At 38.3% G+C, this 25,279-nt stretch overlaps 1 protein-coding gene across 7 annotated transcripts in view; it reads left to right on the top strand.

The window, feature by feature from the left end:
* The window catches only part of PHF21A (PHD finger protein 21A), a 170,936-nt gene that overhangs the window by 138,055 nt on the left and 7,602 nt on the right, over window positions 1-25,279 (top strand). For all 7 annotated transcript variants that reach the window (XM_063093241.1, XM_063093242.1, XM_063093236.1 and 4 more), the window contains 6 exons: window positions 3,192-3,485; window positions 14,423-14,521; window positions 18,461-18,512; window positions 19,270-19,349; window positions 19,808-19,868; window positions 22,391-22,554. In XM_063093241.1, coding sequence (XP_062949311.1) covers window positions 3,192-3,485; window positions 14,423-14,521; window positions 18,461-18,512; window positions 19,270-19,349; window positions 19,808-19,868; window positions 22,391-22,554 — 750 coding nt within the window. The remainder of the gene's footprint in view (window positions 1-3,191; window positions 3,486-14,422; window positions 14,522-18,460; window positions 18,513-19,269; window positions 19,350-19,807; window positions 19,869-22,390; window positions 22,555-25,279) is intronic.

Genomic DNA, 25,279 nt, shown 5'->3' with positions numbered 1-25,279 from the left:
GTAGTATTAAGCATCATACTTAAATGCAAGCCTTGTTTATAAAGTCTTAGGCTAGGGGACTGTACAGGGACTTTCAACCTAGGCCCCAGTAGCTCTGCTTGCCCATATTCTCCTGAGTGTGTCTTCCAGCAGTTAGGCTGACTGACCCTCACCGTTCTCAAGGCAGAATGTCAGGATTACCCAGTGTGGACCTTGAGGGGTGTGACTTATCTGGTAGAAGGCTGAGAGTTCCTACCTGAGGCCCTAGGTTTCAGGCAAAAAGAGAAGAAAAAAGAATTTTATGGTCAGTGGTATAAGTGATTTCCGAATAGCCTGGGGAGGGGATGGGCAATGCTAACATGAGATAAGATGATTTCAGTCATCTATCAAACAATTAAGAAATACCTTGGGTAGCCTAACACTATACTAAACACTATGGATTTGCCCTCAGAGCACTTCAGATACAGTACAGGCAATTACAGTGCTCATTATGAAAAGTACAGGGTCCTCTGAGAACACATGGCAGGGACTTCCAGCCTTTTTTTTTTTTTTTTTGGCGGGGGGTGGCTGTCTGGTGCAGGGATCTGAACCCTTGATCTTGGTGTTACAAACACTGCACTATAATCAACTGAGCTAATCAACCAGCCCTTAAGAGTATTAGAAAAGGTTTCTTCAAGGTTTCCTTAAAGAGTTGACGTTCAATATGAGACCTAAAATCCTAGTAGTTAGCCTGACAAAAGTTTTGGAGAGAATAAAAATGTCCCAGACAGGGGGCAGGGGATATATACAGGTCTGGGGTGGAGAGATGCATGTAAGTTTAAGGAACCAAAGGAGATTTGCTGTAGCTGAACACAGAGGACCATGTGGCTGATGCAGGCTAAGGTTAGAGGTGATGCTGGAGAAGTCCATTGGGGCCAGAGCCTTTGGAACCTTATAGTCTGAGTAGGAATGTGGGCCTTATCCCAGCAGTAGTGGGGATCCATTAAAGCATTTTCAAGCAAGTACTTGATGTGATCAGATTTATGCTTTAGAAAATTCCCATGAGGCTGGCCGGTTAGCTCATTTGGTTAGAGCACAGCCTTGTAACACCAAGGTGTCATGGGTTTGGATTCCCATACCAGCCAGCCACCAAAAAAACTAAAAAAGAAAGAAAATTCCCTCTTACCACTGTGCAGAGAACAGATTGGAGATGAACAAGACTCTGGGCAGGAAGAACAGTTAGGACATTGTCAATAATGATAACAGCTAATGTTTAGAGAATCTTGCTACACACCAGGTACTATGCTGTGCACTTTACATGCAATACGATGCTCACAACAATTCTATAAAAGTAGGTATTACTCTTTTCAGGAAAGGAATCTAAGGCTTAGTCCAGTGGGTCATGACCCATTAGTAGGCTGTGAAATCAATTTAGTGGATTGTAACCAGAGTTTTTAAATAAAATGAATAGAATATAATAGGAAATACTTGAGTACAGAGCACATACTATGTACTCTACTTCAAGAAGTTTTTTTTTATAGAGATATAAATATATGTCTATAGGTTCATATTCATTACAGTGTAAAATGTATTCCTACTATGGGCCAGTAGCACCCACCACAGGGTCATTTTAAGTTCAGCCAGATATTTAGACTCACAAGTTTCTTATGGGCCACACTTGGCACCAGTCTACTTGGAACAATATAGAACAGAAACCACAGCTTGCCAACAGGATGGCATCAAACATTTTTCTTCAATGGGAGTCCTTACAGCTTCCTATACAGCAGTCCCTACAGCTGTCTGGGGATAGCTCTGGTGTAAGGAAATGAGATCTTTATCTAGGATGGTGGGAGAGCTGCACTGGCATTAGAAGCCTTATGTTCCACAGGAGCCAACATACCTTGTAATAGTTCCATAGGCATGGCCTTCAAGGTCCCCACAATGTGCATACATAAGTTACAAGAGTCACCTAGTTTAAGGAAGCCCAAAACATGGTGTCCCGTCAAGTATTTATAGTTCTCCCCATCCAGATTTGATTTAGCAATAAGGGGTCATTTTTATCATAAGCAATGTTGCCTAGTAACATAGTTGACATTCTTATCCTTATTGGGTTTCCAGGGGAACAGAGCTAGAGAGTTAACTGAAGGTCAAACGTTCATGCATAAGGGGAAAGGATTTTGCCCACAGGGTCACAGTTTGAAAAGTTTGAAAAATACTGGCTTAGAGAGATCAGGTATGTTGCCTGAGGTTACACAAATAGTGATAGAACTAGAATTTGAACTCAGGTAATAAAACTCATGTTTTAATAACAATTTTTTACCACTGTTTCAATAAGCTAAATATAAATTAGAGTAGTGGTAGTGAGGATAAAAGTAGACCGATCTGAGAAGTATTTAGGAAGTAGAGGTGGAGTAGAAAGTGTCAAGAATGATTCTGAAGTCTATCAAGAAAAAGCCATCTATTGGGATGATTTTAGGAAGAAGAGAGGGTTGGAGGAAGAAATTGATGAGTTGTAGACATGTTTATTTTGAACTTCTTATGAGATGTCCAAGCAGGGGTGTCTGATAGGCAGCTGAATATGATTCTGAAGTTCAAGAAATGTCTCTGGTCCGGAGGTAAAAGTGTGAAAGTCTTCAGTACACAAGTGGTAATTGAAACCATTGGATGGGTGAGAGCTCTCAGGAAGAGTGAGGATATTGGGAAGAAAAAGCATTCAAGTACAATTTCCTGAGAAATATATTTAGGATTGGGCACAGGAAGGAGACTTAGAGAAGGAGTGGCCAAGAATGGGGTGTTAAAGGGCCAGAAATGGGGGTGAACTGAATGAAGCTGTGAATATGCAAAAATTTAGAATAGGAATAAAGGCCATTGGCAACATTATTACCGTACTGGGCATAAGTTCTGGATGGGATCAGTCTCTGGATTAGGCCTTTGACCTCAGCCTGAAGAGGTAGCATGGTATATGAGAGGAAGCTGAGGATTTAGAATCGTAAGTACTGCATTCTGGGGTAGCATTTTGGGGTAGCATCAGCTCCTAAGAGCAGACTAGTCTTTTATAAAATTATATGTCCTGAGATCTGGAGAATTAATAGTACCAAAATGAACACTAGTGAATATTTGTATTAAATACCATTTCACATATATAGTGTGGAAGATTTAGCAATGTCTTAGACTTATAGGACTTAAAAAGTTTCTTTACGTAATACAATAATTATTTTCTCTTTCCCCCATAGGTTCGACCCAAGCCTGTGGCCCAGAATAACATTCCTATTGCCCCAGCACCTCCTCCCATGCTTGCAGCTCCTCAGCTTATCCAGAGGCCCGTCATGCTGACCAAGTTCACCCCCACAACCCTTCCCACATCCCAGAATTCCATTCACCCCGTCCGTGTCGTCAATGGGCAGACTGCAACCATAGCCAAAACGTTCCCCATGGCCCAGCTCACCAGCATTGTGATAGCTACTCCAGGGACCAGACTCGCTGGACCTCAAACTGTACAGCTTAGCAAGCCGAGCCTTGAAAAACAGGTACAGGCAGTGTGTGTACCTGCTCTGGGCAGTAGTCTTGCAGTGTAGGCATATGGCTGCTGGGCTGTCTCTAAATACATATTCTCAAGGGCTCCTCATCTCAGCACAATTGTCAATAACCTGTTGCTTATCATGTGATAGTTCATCCACATGCAAAAGATTCGTTCTTACTGAAGAAAGTTGGGTCACTTTTCTTACCATCCCCTTATAAATGGGTTTAGATTCCCATATGAGTGAGCTCCCCCTGCTGGTTCCGATGCAGAATTCACAGATAGGGAAGCACAGATGAAGTAGTAAACAGAAAACGCCATATTAGTTTCAACCCAGTAAGAATCCAGATGAGGGTGTAACTATGAAAGTCGGGAAGAATAAACAAAACAGGGCAAGGGGTTTCATTTCAAAGATTTTCCTTGATTATTTCAGATATTGAAGAACCAAACAAAAAAATAGCAATTGCTGAAAAGCATTATTTTAACTCTAGAGGAAACATTTTAGCTCAAATATTGAAACTTTTCATTTATATTTTCTGAAGTCAGATTTTCTCTTAAAAAACGAGGCTAGAGAAATATAGGTAACCTCCAAAATACTTAGGTCCTTTAGCAGAAAGACCTTTAAAAATAATAAGGATTTGTAGGCAGTCACCATATCCTATTTTTAAAAAGACCAATAATGATAAGAATTTTGCAAAGAAAAGCATCCTTTCTCTGATTGCCCAGACTTGACTTCTCATTCATCTGAAAATAGTCTCTGGTGATCCTGAATCTTCTACTTCTGGATGGCAGAACATGATTCAGAGAGGCTGGCCAGATGGTGGGGAATGAAAAGGCTTCTTGCTGCCTTGGCCTTCTTGAACAGAGGAATCTTATGCATAGAGCACTAGGCCTTCTACCCAGGGAGTTCATAAATGCAGCAGACCTTACACTCAGAGAAGCTAGGTACCAAAATCTTGTGCTCAAAAAACACAGAACACATCTCTCTTCCTAGGGAGCCTGCTCAAACTCCAGGAAGTGCCTTTAGGAACATTCAGAAATAAGTAACTTACCCATATTTTAGATCAGAAGTTTTAGATCAGAACTTTAGTATTATAATATTGAAAGTCAAATGCTCAAGCTTAGGAGTTTGGGTGGGGACATGTTTAGAGATCATCTACCTCATGTCTTGTGCTGGCTGTCGGAGAACCTCTGAGGAGCATTAGTGTTCTACAGAATGTTTTACAACACTATTTTAGATTGCCAAATATTATGTCTCTTTGACCTCTTTTTTGATAAAGATATTTTTAGGAGACAACAATTATTTGTTTAATTTTATTTTTACATTTTTTTCTGATTACAAAGTAATACATATTCTTTTTTTGGGGGGGGGGGGTTGGCTAGTATGGGGAACCGAACCGTTGACCTTGGTGTTAACAAGGCTGCACTCTAACCAGCTGAGCTAACTGGATACATGTTCATTTTAAAAACTAATTCAAACTTTACAAAAATATAAGTTATAGAAAGTGCTGTCCCCTATGATCTATAAAGTAAACTCTTCCATAATTTTACCCCCAATAGGTAATTGCTATTAACTGTTTACAGTACATTTGTCCAGATATTTTTATCCACATGCTAATACATTTTTAAAGCAAAAAACGAAGTCAAACTATATATTATTTTGTAGCTTGCTTTTTTTCCACCTAATAGATCATGAGTGTTTTTCATGTCCTGGCTTTTATGTTGATAGAGCTTTTTATTTTAATTATAATATCCCAAAAAGGTATCCATGAATTCTTAAGAATAAAAACAAAAATATTTTTTTTTTAGCAGTAAATTTCATGGTCTGTCTTCTTTTTGATCTAATAGAGGAATCTAGTCATTGCTATTTTAGTTTGGCAGGCTTCCTGGCATAATGGTCTTACAGATTACCAAGCAGGGACTCTCCTTAGACTAGATTCCATTGTCAGAATTCTCTTACTTCAGATCTTTCTGCTATCCTTCTTTTCTATTTTATGTTTTATTTCCAATATCACATTTATAGCCATTAAGAGATCTCATAGATGAGCTTAGAGTAAAAACAATGTAAATATGTAGCCATGGAAGTACCACTTACAGCCTATTCATAGAGTTATCAAATCTGTGTCTAACATTCTCTGTATGACCCAGCCTCATGGGTTCTTTTCTGCTTTCTGCTATTTCCTTTAGGGTGATAACATCATTCATTTAATAAAAACTTGTTAAGCGGTAGCTACATGGTATCTGTATACAAGGGTGGATAAATCAAAGCCTCTACCCTCATGGAGCCCAGTCTCTAGTGCATTTGGAGCAGGCACTGAGTGAGGCTCTACCTCCAAGGAAGGAAACATAACAAATTGTATAGCTCCATTGGCCTCCCACATTGGCATTAGAAAGGGAGAAGGCAATGCTAGTTATACAATAGTGGTCTCATTTCTTTTGTGCTGGCAGGCATAACTTCCTTATCCACCCCAGATAAGAGATCCCCTGTCTTACCCCTTATTAGAAGCCATATTACATTGTGGCTCTGAGAAAATGAATGGTAGGGTTTAAAGAGCTTTGAGGTAGGGTTTAAAGAGCTTTGAGGCTAAAGACATATTTTAGACAGAAAAGTAAATGAAGCCAGAGAAACTTAAGTTATATCCCCCACACCTCTTCCTTTTGTGTCCTTGCCCTCTCCCGCACTCTACGAAATAGGGGCTAACACTTCTTGGTGAAATGAGATAAAATATTTAAAATCCATTAGACTATGCCTGATGCAGAATTAGTTCTTGGGAGTTATGGTCAGTTCTTCTTCGCCTCACTCCATACTCTGCAACAAAGGGTTATGTCCCCAAAGATAAACTATTGGAAAAAATCCAGGGTTTCTGTGGGGAAAAATTGCCAGATTGCCACCAGACCTCCACTTCTATATATACATTTTTACGGGAACCTGAACAGTATTCTTTTCTAAAAGGAGTACTTACAAGATGAAAATATTATACAATGTATTATTCTCAAATTCAAGTCTTTTCTGTTAGTAAACCTGAACCGATGACTCCCCTTCCCCCATTGTAATACTGATGCCTAGCAGGGAAAACAGATCTAAAAGACCAAACAATTTTGCTTTGTGTTAAATCCAAATTTATGTAACCTTGATTAACAGAACTGTTTGGGCATTTGTTAGTTTGCAGATGCCTAACTTTCATTTTTCACGTAGCCGGGTCTCAGAAGGTAAATTTGAAATTCAGGGTTTAAATGGTTAACCTAGTTCTAGACTCGTCCGAGTTTTTGGATTCTGTCTTTTATAATACCAAAAAGAACAGGAGGACCAAATTCAAATAGCCATGGAGTGAAGCAGGAAATGTAAGTTAGCAAAGCAGGCTGAGAGTAAACAAGTGGACTTTTTATTTTTCCACTTTCAATGGGATATGAGTACAAGAGATATCCCACTTTTAGCCTCAGTTCCTCTTTAGAATTATAAGTAAGAAAAGCGTGATAATAATTGACAATAGAAAGTGGAAGAGACTGTGGTAAACTGCAAAGTTATATGCTCCATCTCAAGGAAGCAGCTGCTTCTTGGCAATAACCAATTTTTATCATATGGAGACTTCTTCAAAGAAAGCCTGAAATCCAGATGTTTTGAAGAGTTGCCTAGTTTTAAAAATCCTGGTAACTGTTTAAACACCATGTAGGCAAAAAAATAACATCTGCAGGGCAGCTTCAACTCTGGATAATGGCTTATAATCTCTGATAGAGACCAAACATTTAGATTAATTGATCTTTTTGTTTCCTAACCTAATGTGTGTTTTTTTTTAATTGAAGTGAAATTCACATCACATAAAATTAATCATTTTAAAGTGAATGATTCAGTGGCATTTAGTACATTCACAGTGTTGTGCAACCACTACCTCTGTCTAGTTCCAAAACATTTTCATTACCCCAAAATAAAACTCAGTATCCATTAAGTGGTTACTTTTCACTCACCTTGCCCTCTTGTCCCTGGCAATCATCAGTCTGCTGTCTCTATAGATTTACCTATTCTGGGTATTTCATATAAATAGGATAATACAATATATGACCTCTTGTGTGTGGCTTCTTTCCCTAAGCATAATGTTTTTGAGATTTGTTCATATCATAACATGTATTAGTGCTTCCTTCCTTTTTAATTGCTGAATAATATTCCATTGAATGTATATGCCACAATTTATCTGTTCATCTGTTGATGGTTGTTTCCACCTTTTGGCTATTGTGAATAGTACTGCTATGAACATTCATGCACAAGCATTTGTGTGAATACCTGTTTTCAATTCTTTTGGATATTTAGGAATGGAATTGCTGGGGGCATATGGTAATTCTGTGCAACTTTTTGAGGAACTGCCAAAACTGTTTTCCACTGAATCATTTTTCATTCCCAGCAGCAATGAGCATTCCATTTTCTCCACATCCTTGACAACACTTATTATTTTCCCTTTTTGTTTTGTTTATAGCCATTCTAGTGAGTGTGAGGTAGAATGGCATTGTGATTTTTATTTGCATTTCCCTAAAGACCAGTGATGTTGAGCATCTTTTCATGTGCTTGTTGGCCATTTGTATATCTTCTTTGGAGAAATATCTGTTCAAATCCTTTGCCAGTTTTAAAATTGGGTTGTTTCTCTTTGTATTTTTGAATTGTAAGAGTACTTTTTTTTTTCTTTTTTCTTTTTTCCTTAGAAGATGACCGGTAAGGGGATCTTAACCCTCAACTTGGTGTTGTCAGCACCACGCTCTCCCAAGTGAGCTAACTGGCCATCCCTATATAAGGATCCGAACTCGTGGCCTTGGTGTTATCAGCACCACACTCTCCCAAGTGAGCCATGGGCTAGCCCTATAAGAGTACTTTTTATCAACTGGATACTAGACCTTTTTGGATATATGATTTACAAATACTTCCATTCCATAGGTTGTCTTTTCACTTTCTTGATACTGTCCTTTGATGCATAGTTGATACACAGCTGATTTTTGACTTGATCTCATAGCCTGAAACTTTGCTGAATTTGTTTATTAGCTCTAGTAGTTTTGTGGATTCTTTGAGATTTTCTCTATGTAGGATCATGTCATCTGCAAATAGAGATTTAGTTTTGCCTAATTGCTCTGGCTACAACTTCCACTACCATGTTGAATAGCAGTGGTGAAAGTGAACATCATTGTCTTATTCCTGATCTCAGGGGGAAAGCTTTCAGTGATTCACCATTGAGTATGGTGTTAGCTGTGGTTTTTCATAAATGCTCCTTACAAAGTTGAGGAAGTTCCCTTCTATTCTTAGTTTTCTGAGTGTTTTTGTCATGAATGGGTGTTGGATTTTCTAAAACTAAAAATTGTATATATTTAATTATACAGCATGATGGTTTGATATACATATTCATAGGGACATGATTGTAGTCAAGCTGTAACATATCCATCTCCTCACATACTTACCTTTTTTGTGTGTATGGTGGGGTGTTGGATTTTTTTTGATGTCAGGAAATTTATTTTATTTTAGTTTATTTTTTGAATTGAAACAATTGATTATACATATTTATCAGGTTCAGAGTTGACTAGCAATATTTGTGTAGAATATGTGATGATGAAATCAATATTATTACCATGTTCATCATTACAAATCGTAATTATACTTTATGTCCCTTACTCAATTACTCCCTAACCCCCCTCCCACTCACCTTTCCCAGCTCTAGTAACTATAGGTCTGTTCTCTCCTGAAAGTTAATGTTTTATTGTGGTCAGCCTCCCTTCCTTCCATCCTTTGTTCCTTCCTTCTTTCCTTCCTTCCCTCCCTCCTTCCCTCCCTTTTATGAGGGAGGACATGAGGTATTTTTCTTTCTGTTCTTGGCTTATTCCACATAACGTAATTTTCTCCAGGCTAGTCCATGTTGCTGCGAATGGCAGAATTTTATTCATTTTTATGGTTGAGTAGTATTCCATTTTGTATATATACCACATTTTCCTTATCCAGTCATCCATCAATTGACATTTAGGTTGGTTCCATATCTTGGCTATTGTAAATAGAGGGGGTGTTGGATTCTGACAGATTTTTTCCTACACCAACTGAGAAGATCATTTCCCCCCCGCCCTCCTTGGTTCTATTAATGTGGTATATTACATTGATTTTGTTATGTTGAACCACCTTTCCATATTCCTGGGATAAATCTAGCTTTGTCATGGTGTATCATCCTTTTAATATTCTGTTGGATTCAGTTTGCTAGTTTTTGTTGAGTATTTTTGCATCTATATTTATAAGGGATATTGGTCTCTAATTCTTTATTTTTGTGGTGTCCTTGGCTTTGGTATCAGAGTAATGCTGGCCTTATAAAATGAGTTAGGATTCTTTTTTTTGGGAAGAGTTTAAGAAGGACTGGTGCTAATTTTTCTTTAAATGTTTGGTAGAATTCACTAATGAAGTTATCTGGTCCTGTACTTTTTCTCTTTTGGGAGGATTTTGATTACTATTTCATTTTCTTCTGTTGTTGCAGATCTGTTGTGATTTTCTGTTTTTCTTGGCTCAATTTTGGTAATGTGTATGTTTCTAGGAATTTGTCCATTTCACTTGTGTTATCTGATTTGTTGGCCTATAATTAGTGTATTCTCTTATAATCTTTATTTTTGTAAGATTGGTAGTAAATGTCCCCACCTTTTTTTTTTTGGCAACTGGCTGGTATGGGAATTTTCATTTTTCATTTTAGTTATTAGTGTCTTCTCCCTTTTTTTCTTAGTCTGACTAAAGGTTTGCTAATTTTGTTGATCTTTTCAAAGAATCATTTTTTGCTTTTATTGATTATTGTTGTTCTCTTCTCTATTTCATTTATCTCCACTCTTTATTGTTTTCTTTCTGCTGCTAACTTTGGGTTTAATTCTTTTTCTAGTTCTTAAGGTTTAAAGTTAGGGTATTGATTTGAGATCTTTCTTCTTTTTTAATGTAGACTGTTAACAGCTCTAAATTTCCCTCTGAGCACTGCTTTCACTATATCACATAAGTTTTGGTATGTTGTGTTTTTTGTTTCATTTCTCTCAAAAGTATTTTCTGATTTCTCTAGTGATTTCTTCTTTGATCCATTGGTTAAGAGTATGTTGTTTAATTTCCACAAACTTGTGAAGTTTCCAGTTTTCCTTCATTTATTGATTTCTGGGTTCTTTCCATTGTGGTCAGAGAAGATACTTTGTATGATTTCAGTCTTTTTAAATTTATTGAGATTTTGTTCTGTGTCCTAACATATGGTCTGTCCTGGAGAATGTTTCATGTACACTTGAGGAAAATGTGTATGCTGTTGTTGAATGGAATATTCTTTATATGTCTGTGAGGTCTAGTTGGTTTATAGTGTTGTTCAAATCCTGTATATCCTTATCAATCTTTTTTTTTTTTGGTGGTTGGCAGGTACAGGGATCCAAACCTGTGAGGAACTTGGCATTGCCAGCACCATGCTCTCCCAATATTTTGTCTACATGTGTTATCCATATTTAAAGCAGGGTATTGAAATCTCCAACTGTTATTGTAGTACTGTCTATTTCTCTCTTTGGTTCTATAAATATTCCCTCCATATATTTTGGGGCTCTGTTGTTTGGTGCATATGTTTATAATAGTTACATCTTCATTGGGAAGTGAGCCTTTTCTCAATATATAATGACCTTCATTGTCTTTTGTAACAATTTTTGACTTCAAGTCAATTTTGTCTGGTAGTAGTATGGCCATCTCTGTGCTCTTTTGGTCACTATTTGCATGAAATATCTTTTTCCATCCTTTCACTTTTAACCTTTTGTATCTTATATCACTCTAAAATGAGTCTCTTGCAGACAGCATATAGTTGGGTCATGTATTTTGTTCATTCTGCCACTCTCAGTCTTTTAATTAGTGAGTTTAATCCAGTTACATTTAAAGTGATTACTGATAAGGAAGGAAGGACGTATGGCATTTCACTATTTGTTTTCTGTGTATCTTTTGTCTTTTTTGGTTTCTCAATTTTTCCACCACTGACTTTTTTGTGTTGATTTTTTTCCCCTAGTGTACTGTTTTCATGCTTTCTTCATTTTCTTTTCTGTATATATTTGAATTATTTTTTTTATTTCCCCATGGTTACCATGGGGATTACAGTTAGCATTTATAAGTTTTTAACAATCTAGTTTGAATTGATCCCAGCTTAGATTCAACAATATACAAAAATTCCTCCTATACAGCTCTGTCCCCCTCATTATGTTGTTATTGTAACAAATTGCATGTTTATATATTTTGTGCCCACTAACATAGATTTACAATTATTGTTTTATGCATTTATTTATTAAATCATATAGAAAAAAAAAGAGAAGTTAAAAATCAAAAATATATTAATACTAGCTTTCATATTTATCTTTGTAGTTACCTTTACTGGAGTCCTTATTTCTTCAGATGACTTCCAGTTACCATCTAGTGTCTTTTCATGTCAGCCTAAAGCGTTCCTTTTAGGGCATGTATACTGTCAGTGAACATCTGAGCTTTTGTTTATCTGGGAATATCTTAATTTATACTTCTTTTTTTTTTTTTTGAGGTGGGGAGCTGGCCAGTACAGGATCAAATCCCTTGATCTTGGTGTTGTAACACAACACTGTAACCAACTGAGCTTACTGGCCAGCCCTTCTCCCTCATTTTTGACGAATAGTTTTGCAGGATATAGAATTTGTGGTTGATAGTTGGGTTTTTTCCTTTCAGTACCTTAAATATGTCATCCCACTGCCTTCTGGTCTGCAGCTTAGCTGGTTGATTCTGGCTCAAGGTCCCTCACAAGTTTGCAGTCAAACTAGTTGGCCAGGGCTGTAGTCATCTCAAGGCTCAACTGGAGCTGGATAATAATCACTTTTGAGCTGAGTCACTTGGTTGTGACAGGCTTCACTTCTTCCCTGGCTGTTGGCAGGAGGTTCATTTCCTCACCACTTGGGCCTCTCCATAGTGCTGCTCAAAACATGGCAGCTGGCTTCCCCCAGAGCAAGAGGAGATCCATGAGAGAAAGACATCCCCTCCCCCAAAGTTTTGATTATTTTATTTATTTATTTGGATGCTCTTTGGTATTCTTTATCTAACACTGAGATAATTGTACTCTTCTTGCATGAGACAGAGAAATTTGGACCATGGTAATCCCTTTGTGGAGAGGGATTGATTTTCTCTTCCCTAGAGGCGTTGCTACTAAGTGCTTACTCAGCCTAAGAAATGGGAGTAAGAGATTCCAAGGAGCTTCACAGAGCCTTGGAATGGAGCAGCAAACCCTTATAGTTGACCTTCTCTTCTCCCTTCTCTCTTATACTTCTGTCCTTCCACATTCAAAGAGCCATGAAAATAAGCATCTAAGACCTTTAAAATGTCACTGTAAACTACTTTCCCATTGGTGGTTTGTTTTATGGAGGAAATGTGTCCTTTTTGGTTAAAAACTGTGTTTGAGAGAGAGAGAGAGAAGGGGGGGTGGGGTGGGAGATGAGTGATTCTCCTGGTAGGTCATATTTCTCAGTCAAAAGATCAGTTAGCTCTTTGCTGTAGACTTGCTCTGCATGAGGTACAAAGAGGTGTAAAGGGATGTGTACAACAATTCCCACTTATAAGTAGCTTCTATTATAGAGAGGGAAATATGGCAGGATGCAAGCAGGAAAAAAAAAAGTACAAGGCAACATGGTGCCCCACAGTAGTAGTTGCCACAGTATTGATGAGTCAGATGCTTATGCTTTCCTAATGTAATAATGTGGAAAACAGAAGGAAAATGTAGAAATGGCCAAGAGAGAAAGTGAAAGATCTTTGTGCTTGTGTTAGTTTTTCAGATCTACTAAAATATTGTACAGCATAATGATTTTTGAGAACTTTTGCTGTCCTGTTTATAGGACATCAAGTTTTTGACTTGATTCCTGCCCATCAATAATCAGGCAGTTTCATTCTCATTTATTTAATTACTTGTTGCCATATGAAAAGACTACTACACCCATATTTTTTTAAATTTTGAAAAAGTTAATTAGGCTTGTGTTTTATATCCAGTTTTATATCCACTGTTCTAAAAGCACTTTAATATTTACAGAGGGCTTTATAAAATGAATTAGGCATTGAGTCATCATAAGAATAGTAATGCAAGCCCAGGCTACCAATATGCTAGCTACCGTTTGCTTGAAGACAGTAACGCAGCTGATATTCCTTCTCTGAGTGGGTGCTTCTGGAAGAAGGGGTTGGGAGTAATCAGGATGTCAACCTCTTGCAAGATGGCCCTTCCTTGGCAATTGCATCTCTCCTCTAATGAATGTTATAGGCAGATTTTAAATATCCTAAGTAAGGGTAGTTCTGCAGTATCTCTTAGATTATGATTGGAATTGTTCTGAAATGGAAGTGTGTGTATGTAAGATGCTTTCAACATCATTCAGATCTTAAGTATGCTGTGGACTTGAGCTTGACCTGTGTATAACAACAGTGGGCTTGATTCTGGGAGACTATCCCCCCATCCTAAAATACATTGAAATCAGAGATAGAGTCTGTATTTTATTTTTATATGAGGGCTGGGGGGGGAGGTGGTGGAGAGGAACGGGTAAAGGTGTGTGAAAATCAAGTACAATGTGTTTTGAGAAGTAAAATAAAATAAAATAAAATTAGAAAAAAAAAAGTGTATAGATTCATAATATCTTTTAATTCTTTTTTTTTCCACAAACTTTTTGAAGTACTTTCATACATAGGAATTAAACCAAGGATTTATATTTTTGTATAATTTAGGGTGTTGTGCTTACAGATTCATATTTTCTGTAGTTATGTAATTTAATAACTTCAACTGGGGCTTTACATTCCTCCCCCCCCAATGAAATCTACTATATTAATTTCTTTGTTAATATGTTCCCAAATATGAATATGTTCTTCTGTTTCTTGTTGGCTACAGTTAAACTGCTATTTGTTTTCCTTCTTTTAATAAAAAATGAATTCTCAATTTTTATTTAATTTTTCTCTCCTAGACAGTTAAATCTCACACAGAAACAGATGAGAAACAAACAGAGAGCCGTACCATCACCCCACCTGCGGTACCCAAACCAAAACGGGAAGAGAATCCTCAGGTAGGCTCACCTCTCCAAAGTCATGGCTCAGTCTATCTATGTGCAGTTTATTCTCACATACCAGGAGGGATACCTGCTCTCTGAATCACTTGATGTTCCTTCTCTTGTGCCTCCTTATTATTTAACAATGTTTTTGCCAAGTCAGGCAGGTCTAGGGCAGATTTCTTAATAGTGTGGTCCTGGGGGTCCGTGGTCTGGCACATAGGCATTTTGGTTGTTTTAAAGGAAGCGTTTTGAAAAGATGTTGTTCATGTACATGTTACAAATTTGAAATGTAAGATCCGTGATAATTTTCTCAGCTCTCCCATTACATTCTAATGATTATTATGTTACCTTTGTCTTAACCAACATTTATAAGATGTCCAGTTCATTCAGCTAATGTTATATTATAAATTGAGCATCCCTAATTCAAAAACTCAAAATTCTAAGTGTTCCAAAATTTGAAACTTTTCGGGTGCTTATGTGATGCTCAAAGGAAATGCTCATTAGAATATTTTGGATTTTGGGTTTTCATATTAGGGGATGCTCAACCAGTAAGAAAAATGCAAATATTCCCAAATCCAAAATTTGAAACATTTCTGGTCCCAAGCATTTTGGATGCTCAACCTGTGTTGATTATAGTTGTTAAATGTGCATTTTTGTTATTACCATTGTATTGCATTAGAACCCCAGGTTCCAAATGAATTAGAAGCTCAAAAGTAGTTTATAGTAGTATAAAAGCAGAGTTGAAAATAGTAACATCTATACTACAACTTAGAATAGAATTATAAACATAAGTAGCAAACATGACCCTGGTACAAATACAGAATGTGAATCTGTATGTCCTTAGACAAGACAATTTTTAAATTTGATTCTTATGCACAAGCAGCTATAAAAGAAAAATGTAGACAGTTAATATGATGATGAATATCTGATAGTTGAATTTTATTAGATCAGTAATCTATTTTTCTCTATCCTTAGTGCTTTCTTTGTAATGAAACCATGTCAAATAGTGGCTTGAAGCCATCAAAGCTTCATGTCATTTTTTAAAAAAAGCAATGATTTATTGAGCCAGTCCAGGTTTTTCTGAAACACATATGAAATAAATTGATTTCTAATTGTATCTTTAGAGAAGTGCCTAAAACTTGAGCCAAAAAGAAGTACTGGTCACACAAATTGCTGAGAAATTTGTAAAATCATCCACAAAATTAGTGACAAGTATTATGCTTACAGGAGGAAAAATAGAGAACACTATTAGCAAAATTTTCTTATCAAGAGAAACTGAAAGATGTCTTATGTCAGTGGCACACAGTGTGGGCAAGCAAGTACCATCATGGGTAGTAGCAGATATTTCACCTTCTAGTTGGACAGAATCACTGCCATAGAGTAAATAGCTCTTGGCATACATGAGGTATATATATATGAGACAAAAGTTTATGACTTATTTTTATTCTGCCTATCATTGAAAATCTGTTCCTTGACAAGAGAGGAAGGTTTTTTTTCTATTTAATAATTATTTCGTGAGTTTGATCTGGACTGGGAAAGACAAGTTGGATGTGACTGGCCAAGAAGGTGCTGTTGCTTGATTAGAAGAGGATGCATCTGAATGTCAGTCCATACACGGCTTTACTAACACAGTGCAGTTGGTGGACAGCCTTCTGATCTTGATTATATTTTGAGGGAATAATGAAAATTAGGAATGTTGTAGTTCATTGGCAACCACAAAATGTATGCCATTTCAACATGCAGTGTAAAAAAATGGGCAGCAAGTCTAAGATTACTTTTTCTTATCAAAGTACCCTGGCTGTCAAGGGGATAGGTGCTCGCCCAAGTTTCAAAATAAGAAATAAAATACAAACATTTCTTCAGGACTCTGAAGGTACCAGTAAAGAACATTTCTGTGTTCTCAAGTGGCTTGCTCAAGGAATATGTCTTGAATAGGCTGAACCTATCACTTCAGGCAAAAGTATTATAGTATTTAATGTTGAGGATAAGATGTCAGGATTTTAAAAGACCAAACCATGGCATAAATAACTCTACAGGAGTATGTCTCTTAAGAACTGATGATGTTCTTTATTCATCAAAGAAATAAATTAGTGTATTATTTGGCATATTTAGAAATGACATGTACCACTGTACAACAGAAAATGAAGACATACTTTTCAGACGACATGCAACCAAAGAGAGGAATAGAAATCAATCTGTTACTCTCTCCAGCTTGAAGTATCTTAACATTCCAGGGGGTCAGGTGGGGGTCAGTATTCTAATCAACCCAGCTTCTGATGGAGTCCCAAAGGTGGTTGTCAGAGAGAAATCACTCTGTAATTTTTAGGTCCATGTTTGATTGAAAAATCATGTTATTAAACAGAACCACCTACTATCATTCTTAAAAATCATTTAGCTTTGAGTTAGCATTGTCCCATCAGCGGCAGTAAAAATGTAAGAAACCCTGACCCAGTCATGACAAGTGAAGTACTTGGAATTTGGAGCTTGCTATATGGGAGGTTCTTTAAAACCCTGTGCACACTTTTCGAGTATGAAATCCTTTTCCCTTTAAGAGGATGTTTATGGGAAGAAAACTAAGGTCGCTCAAGATGCTGATTTCTTAGGAGTGCACACAGACTTCATGAACATGACCCCAAAAGTACGGGCAACCAAAGGAAAAATAAACAAATGGGATTATATCAAACTAAAGAGCTTATGCACAGCAAAAGAAACAATTAACAGAGTTAAAAGACAACCAACAGAGTGGGAGAAAATATTTGCAAAATATACATCTGACAAAAGATTAATATCCAGAATATACAAAGAACTCAAACAACTTTGCAAGAAAAAAACAAGCAACCCAATTTAAAAATGGGCAAAAGAGCTAAGTAGGCATTTCTCTAAGGAAGATATACAAATGGCCAACAGACATATGAAAAAATGCTCAACATCACTCAGCATCCAGGAAATGCAAATCAAAACTACACTGAGATACCATCTCACCCCAGTTAGGATGGCTAAAATCCAAAAGACTGAACGATAAATGCTGGCAAGGTTGCGGAGAAAAAGGAACTCTCGTACATTGTTGGTGGGACTGCAAAATGGTGCAGCCTCTTTGGAAAATGGTATGGAGGTTCCTCAAACAATTGCAGATAGATCTACCATATGACTCAGCTATCCCACTGCTGGGAATATACCCAGAGGAATGGAAATCATCAAGTCGAAGGTATACCTGTTCCCCAATGTTCATCGCAGCACTCTTTACAATAGCCAAGAGTTGGAACCAGCCCAAATGTCCATCATTGGATAAGTGGATACAGAAAATGTGGTATATCTACACAATGGAATACTACTCAGCTATAAAAACGAATGAAATACTGCCATTTGCAGCAACATGGATGGACCTTGAGAGAATTATATTAAGTGAAACAAGTCAGGCACAGAAAGAGAAATACCACATGTTCTCACTTATTGGTGAGAGCTAAAAATAAATAAATAAATTCACACACACACACACACACACACACACACACACACACACACACACAAACTGGGGGGGGGGGGAGAAGACATAACAACTACAGTTCCTTGACGTGGATACAACAAGCAAACAGAAAGGACATTGTTGGGTGGGAGGGAGGGAGGTTTTGGTACTGGGCCAAAATAATCAACCACATTGTATATTGACAAAATAAAATTATTAAAAAAAAAAAAAAAAAATGATTTCTATCATTGAGAAAGTAGAAGATGCAGGTCTCAGTCCTTCTCTTTTGGTGCTGTTAGACCAGAAAACCTCTAGAGTGGTTCCGTGGTTGCTAAGAGAGGAGGATGCCTGCTTTTGGTTGATCCAAATCCAGCCCCCTTCAAAAGACTAGGCCATTGGGCTGGCTTTCCTTAGTGTCTAACTAGGAACCTGCAGTTGGCTCTGTGAGAACCTAGACTGAAGTGTATTGTTCTTTTGTTTCTCTGGTACAGAAACTTGCCTTCATGGTGTCTCTAGGGCTGGTAACACATGACCATCTAGAAGGTAAGAGAAGATATTCTTGGCACTGCCTTCTTGCTGACCCACAGCTCTGCTCCTGAATATGGTGTTTGAGTGAATTCCTAGAATAGAAAATTGGAGCACAAACAGAGTATGATTCAATGAGTGTAGACTTTTATTTCCTTTAGGGGAAAAAATTGGCTTCCCTCTGTCTAATGTTCAGGCCCTTCCCTTCCTATCATTGTCCATACTATGTTCTGGGAAAACCTCCCCAATTGCCTGAATTAAGGGGACTTCTGTTCACTTTAGGGGAACCATTTTTTTTTCTGGCAGCATGAATTAGCAAGTGCTCCTCTGACAAGTCTTTGTATTTTTCATTTACTCTAGGTTATAAGAATCTTAAGAACATTTACAAAGCTATACCTGTCCTGCTTATTCAGTTTAGGAATGATGAACTTTGGTTACTCAGTCTAAGTCTATGGGTAATGTTCATCCAGACCTATATAAACAGATGTCTAAAAATAAATCAGAAAGCTTGTTTACGCATACTGTCTCCTGTTAAGCTCTCGATCACAGAGAGTAGTACTGTGGGGTAGTGTGGTCTTGCTTTCTGAGAAGTGAGGGTAGATGGTCCTACATATTTGCTTCCAGTAGTGTGCTTGCCTCTGATGAGGCTGCAGTGAAACTGAGACTTGCCCGCTGTTCCTGATTTGTTATGAGAAACCAATTGATAAAAAATGAAGTTAAATTTTTTAGGTTCTTTATACGTCTCTTCTAACCATAAACCTTTTCTTTTCCCAAGAAATCCAAAGCAAAAGGCAAGAGCGAAAAAGAAGAACGACAGCAAATCCAGTATATAGTGGAGCAGTCTTTGAGCCAGAGGTATTCCTGGCCAGCACTTGGCCCTTCCTTTACTATTCCAGTTTTATTTATGACTTGTTCAGCACCTGCCATCTGAAAATCTGCTTAAGAGCAGCACCCTGATTGTCCTTGGCCAGTCTGTGAAGTGATGGACTTTTCTCTGGCTCATCACATTATTTCCTTTTTATTATTCACTGCTTACCCCTTAGTTGTTGTTTTTTCAAAATCTGAGCAGATACAAACCTACCTTAAAATTTTATTTCATCCTGACTTCAACATAGCTGTCATCTGAAGCAGAGGCAGACTGTTCTGGAATATTCTCTGAGAGCCAAATACAATAAAACTCTTTATCACTGAGAATTGAGGATGATTAGCACTAACTAGGTGGCATGTTGACAGGCATGTTGTGCTTGGTCTTTAGCTTGTGCCAATATTAGATGGTATTCATCCAGTCACCTTTCCTTCTTCAATCCTCAAAGCGTAAGAAGAGTGCAGTCACATACCTAAACAGCACAATGCATCCTGGGACCCGGAAGAGAGGTGAATACCTTTTTACCTTTTTGTATCTCTCCCTCACTGTTGCTTTTGCTTTCTGTGTTGTGTTTCTTCTCCCTCTCCCCTCCTGCTGTCCTAGGACCTAACTCCTCTGTCCTTAGAAAATAGTTTTGTTGTAGTTATTTTCTGAGAACGGGGGGGAAAGAGAGTGAGATTTCTTATTAGAGTTCTGTATGCTAAATCAAAAGCTGACTTTCCTAGGATTCTGGCAGAGCTGACTCAGGGGAATGGCTTAATGCAACTATTCTGCCCCAAGCCTACCAGGCCATCCATGAATAGCACAGTGAACAGAACACCATGTAAAAGGAAGCATTTTAGCATCATTAAGCAGAACAGAGCACTGCTGTTGCCAAGGTGTTCTTAATAGGGTCTAAGTCGTCCTGCTGCCAGTGAGGCCAAAGCGTGACTCTGAGTTTCTGAGAGAGACAGCTACACCGAGAACTTAGAATCTTTGAGAAGAGGGCATCTCCAGTGAAAGAACAAAAGGTCACTGTCAAAACAGGCTCTACAAAGCAGAAATTCCTAAAGAGCTCCATTCCTATATTTCAGACCTTCCCATGGGCATTCCACCTTACCCTTAGGCAGGGCAGAAAAAACAGCAGCAGCAGCAGCATCTCTCACCCTGCAGGTCTAAATAGGTCTCAGTAGCTCAGGGTTTGAGCTCATAAACAAGGTATTGAAACTGTTCTTTGATGTCAGTAATACATCCCAAGGTCCCCTTCTCCACATGGTAATGTGTCCCTGAATTATAGTTCCAGGCTAGAAAGGTTGCAGAGTGAGTGGAGTAGCATACTAATTTTTGCATATGCATACACAGTCTCAGAGCTATTGGAAGCTTAGGAGGTCATCCTGACCCTTTGTCTGCTTTAGGCAGGACTACAACTACACTATTTCCTTCCCATCCCCCCCAGAAGAGATATACTACCGTTAGTAATCCCTTCTAGTATTTCATCAGTCCTGTCCTTCAAGTAGCCAAAAATGTTTAGATGGGAAACCCTAATTCATTACATTATATTGATTCCTGCGCCACAGTAACCATACTGTAAGTTATTTTTTGTTGTTTTGTTTTATGTTTGGCAGTTTTTTTAGTAACTTTTGATGCAGTTCTCAGAAAAGAGCCCTCCAAGGCAGAGGTCACAATTAATTGGCCTGCTCGTGGGCAGTATCTGCTAAGAGGACAGGGGTTAAATGATCCAGAAAATCTTGGTATCTTTTGCCAAGGTCAGAAGATAAAAGCCTTCATTCACAATGCCTAGTATGTGTCTTCTGTGGGTAAACAAAGAACATTCATCTTCCCCTTCTAGACATACTAAATTCCCTAGAAAAGACAAACCAGTAAAATCTGTCTGTGTGCTGTAGACATTGCCAGTTTAACATGGAGAGGTAATTTTTGTGTAATGTCTGACAGAATCGTGACTCTTGTACATAATCCTAATATAAATTATAACTGTTGGCAAAGTCATGATCCTACATACCATATACCAGTGCTTATAGTCAGTTTTGTACCTCTCTGGCTTTTTCTTTTTCCTTGGGTGTGCTGGGCAGATACTTTTGATCACTCACAACTTAGAAGCTATGCCCTGGCCCTTACAAGACAAAGACTGTGACTTTGATATGCGGTATAGCAAGAGTGGTTGACCTAGACTCTACCTATAGGGCTCATTTATAGATCCTTTGTAGCTGTTAACTTTTGATTCAAAATGCTCTTGCTCAAGTCAGGTCTGTCAGTTAGTAGTACTCATGACAGGGCCTTTCGTTAGACTTTGGAACAGCTCCAGTTCCTAGACTTGTAGTTCACCAGAATGTCTGTCGCATAAAGGAAGAAGACAACTCTCAATCAACTAGGGAGGGTATCCAGGGCCAGAAATACTTAGGATTCATTGTTAAGCCCAGAGCATCTTTTTCACTCTTAGGTTCCAGCTGTTCCCAAGATGTATCTCTCAATAGCTCTAACAGCAAGGGGTAAGAATAGTTAACTTGAATCTTGCCTCCTTACTTTGCCTGTCTTCACCTTTACAAGCAGTGAAATAACCAAAATATAGACAGGAGAGAATAGGAAACGCACAAGATGATTGTGGAGAAATCTTAGAGAACAGCACACAGAAGATATGAAAAAATAAATGGCCTTGACTCCCAATGGGCTCTGACGTCTTGGTTCTTGCATTGGAAATCTCAAATTGTAGTAGTCTAGTAACTTCATAATCTGCCCAAGGTGAGTGAGGTTTTTGTTTTTTGTTTTTTTTTTTAACATAAGCCAGCACCTTCTGTCATTCTCTAAGGCTCTCTTATTCTCCCTTCTCTTGAGATTCATGTAGTTGTTTCTAATGACATTTAAATCTTTGCTTCTCTTTCTTCCTTTGCCACTGTTGTATTAACCTTCTGTCTGCTACCTCACTTCCTTTTCCATGCTAGCCAATGAGGAACACTGGCCAAAGGTATGTAAGATCATTTTCCCCCTCTCTTTCCCTCCCCCTGTTCCCCTTTTGTTCCCTTCTCTCGGTATATAGGTCGTCCTCCAAAATACAATGCAGTGCTGGGGTTTGGAGCCCTTACCCCAACATCCCCCCCATCCAGTCATCCTGACTCCCCTGAAAATGAAAAGACAGAGACCACATTCACTTTCCCTGCACCTGTTCAGCCTGTGTCCCTGCCCAGCCCCACCTCCACAGACGTAAGTAACTTGGGAAAAGCGTACTCTCTTTCTGAGAGCTTAAACCGGGAAACCGTTAACATGTGTATCTCCTCATCAACTTGCACCTCCTTGACTAACCCTGCGGCAGCAATAAACCCTACAGTGCTCTTTTTGTGCCATGTAAGGTGGCTTTCTTCTGGGCCCCAGGCCTTCCATGTCCTCGAGAGTCATGTTAAATATAACCTGAGAGGGTTTGGTCAGAGTTTTCAGAGTCTGAATTCAATCTGCTGTGAGGTCTCAGAAACGGGGTGGAGTGGGGAAATCAGTTCATGTAGTTGAGAGATATACAGGTTTCTGCCATCAGTGTTTTGGGGGTAGGGAAAATGAACAAGGCATATGTTCCCCAGCAGCCTTTGTTTGTTGCTTCAGTGCAATTTCAGAAGTAGAACTTTTTCTTTAGAGTGACTCTGTTTAGCCGAATTGATCAGAAACAAGTTCCCCAAACAGTGTCAAATACTTAGTAGCCCTTCACCCAGACACTGCAAGAGTGTGAAATAGTGCTCTAAATTTTTAAATGAACATTTACAAAGCAGTGAATTCACTTAGTGGATACTTACTGAGCCACTATTCTGCTGAGCAAGTGCTAATCTTGAGGCTGGGCACACAGAAGGGAACAAAACCAGCTCCCTGCCCTCAAGGAGTTCATGTTCCATGGGAATAGGCACATGGTGCGTAAATGAATATACAATACGTCAGGTAGTGATAAGTGCTATGAAAAGAAATGGAACAGATTAAGGGCATGGGTGTAATGGCAGGAGGTTGCTATTTTATGATGAGTGGTAAGAGGAAGCCTCTCTGATAGGAAGTGAAGGAGTGAACCATGGGAGTATCTGGGGAAGGTGTTCCATACAGAGGGAACAGTATGGCACAAACCCTGAGGTGGGAGTGTGCATGGCATGTTGAAAGAAAAGCAAGAAGGCCAGGATAGCTGGGGCAGAGCAAGCAGGCCAGAGTGGTGGCAGATGAGACCCTAGAGGTGGCAGGGCTTTGAGGCTTTTATTCTAAGTAAAACAGGAGACCATTGGAGTTTATAGACAGTGATATAATTTTTCAATTTTTATTTTCACACCCACAGAAAAATTGTACTAATGGTAGGTACAGAGAACACATATATGCCCTTCACCTAGATTCACCAGTTAACATTTTGCCACATATGCTTCTCCCCCCTCCCACGCACATAATTTTTTTTGCTGATCAAGTAAAGAAGTTGCAAACCTCATGAATTTTCACCACAAAATATTTCAGTGTGTATCTCCTAAGAACAAATATATTCTCTTATATATCCATGATGCGTTATCAAATTAAGGAAATTTTCCATTGATAAAATATTAGTGTTTAATATACAGTCCATATTCAGATGTCTCCAATTGTCCCAATAATTGCCTTTGTGACACTTTGGTTTTTTCTGCTCCAGGATCCATCCAAGATCACTCTTGACATTTATTATCGTGAGTTTGTCTCTTTAGTCTCCTTCATTCTGGAACAGTTTCTCAGCCTTTCTCTTTCATAAAACTGATATTTTTTAAAAGATAGGCCATTTACTGTATGGAGTTCCTCTCCATTTGGATTGTCTGAGTGTGGTGCTGAAAATACCAAGGTCCTGGGTTCAATGATCCCTGTATCAGCTAGCCGCCAAAAAAAAAAAAAAAAGATTGAGGATATGCATTTTTTTTTAGGAATACTAAATAAGTGATGATAGATCCTTCACGGTTTGTCACAAGAAGGAGCCCATGATGACAGTCAGTCATGTTGTTGGTGATGTTAACTTTCATCTTTTAAGATAGTTTCCATAAAATTTTTCTACTTGTAAATATGCTTTTTTCCTCTGGTAGAGATAGCTTTGAGTTGGTATAAATATCCAGTTTCCCAGAAAACTGTTACCCAGTGGTTTTGGCATCCTTTGATGATTTTTGGCTGCGTTTATTATTTTCAAGATGTTTGCAAAATCAACTTGGATTTTAAAGGACCACTGTGTCTGAAATATGGAGAAGGGGCTGTAGGAAGAATAGTATGGAAGCAGAGAGATTAGTCAGGGGGCTGTTGAATATCCAGACAAGAGATGATGATGGCGCTTTGGCCTAACAGGATGGTAGAAGTAGAGTGGAGAAAAGTGATCAAGTCTAAATATGTTTTGAAGAGCCAGCAGGATTGAATATGGGGTATGAGAAAAAGAGTATAGTCAAGGATAACTCCAACACTTTTGGTCTAAACAACTAGAGAGATGAAGCTCCCAAATACTGCAGATTACGAGACGAGCATGTTTAAGGAGGGAAACCAAGTTTCATTTTGCAGTCTTCCCAGTTCTTTTATGAATTACAGAACTTGTCTTTGACCATCTTGAGGTAAAAATGTCCCTTGAACTTAAAGGTTCTTAGGATTTGATAATGTCAAACCCCTCTCCAAAGAACAAAAGAATACCATATGAACATTCTGAGTTAAAATGCCAGCGGCAGCAAAGGAAGTATTTATCCTTGGAGGACTGGGGTCTTCGAAGAGTTCTGTTCTCTGACAGGTTTCCTTTCTTGGAAGTAGCTGGTGGCTACGGACTCATCGTTGCTCTAAAGTTTAAGCATTTCATCCAGCTTTCCTGACTTTTGGCATTAGTCATTGATACAGGTTTCCTAACTGTCCTGTTCATGAGCATTAGGAGTCCCTGTCAGAAACCTTGTTTGCTGGCACCAAAGAGTATCCTTACTTTTCCTCA

Source organism: Cynocephalus volans, chromosome 4 (genome assembly GCF_027409185.1).
Source record: "Cynocephalus volans isolate mCynVol1 chromosome 4, mCynVol1.pri, whole genome shotgun sequence".
NCBI classification, from domain to species: Eukaryota; Metazoa; Chordata; class Mammalia; order Dermoptera; family Cynocephalidae; genus Cynocephalus; species Cynocephalus volans.
The sequence above is the reverse complement of the archived record's forward strand: the minus strand, read 5'-3'. Positions and strand labels throughout refer to the sequence as shown.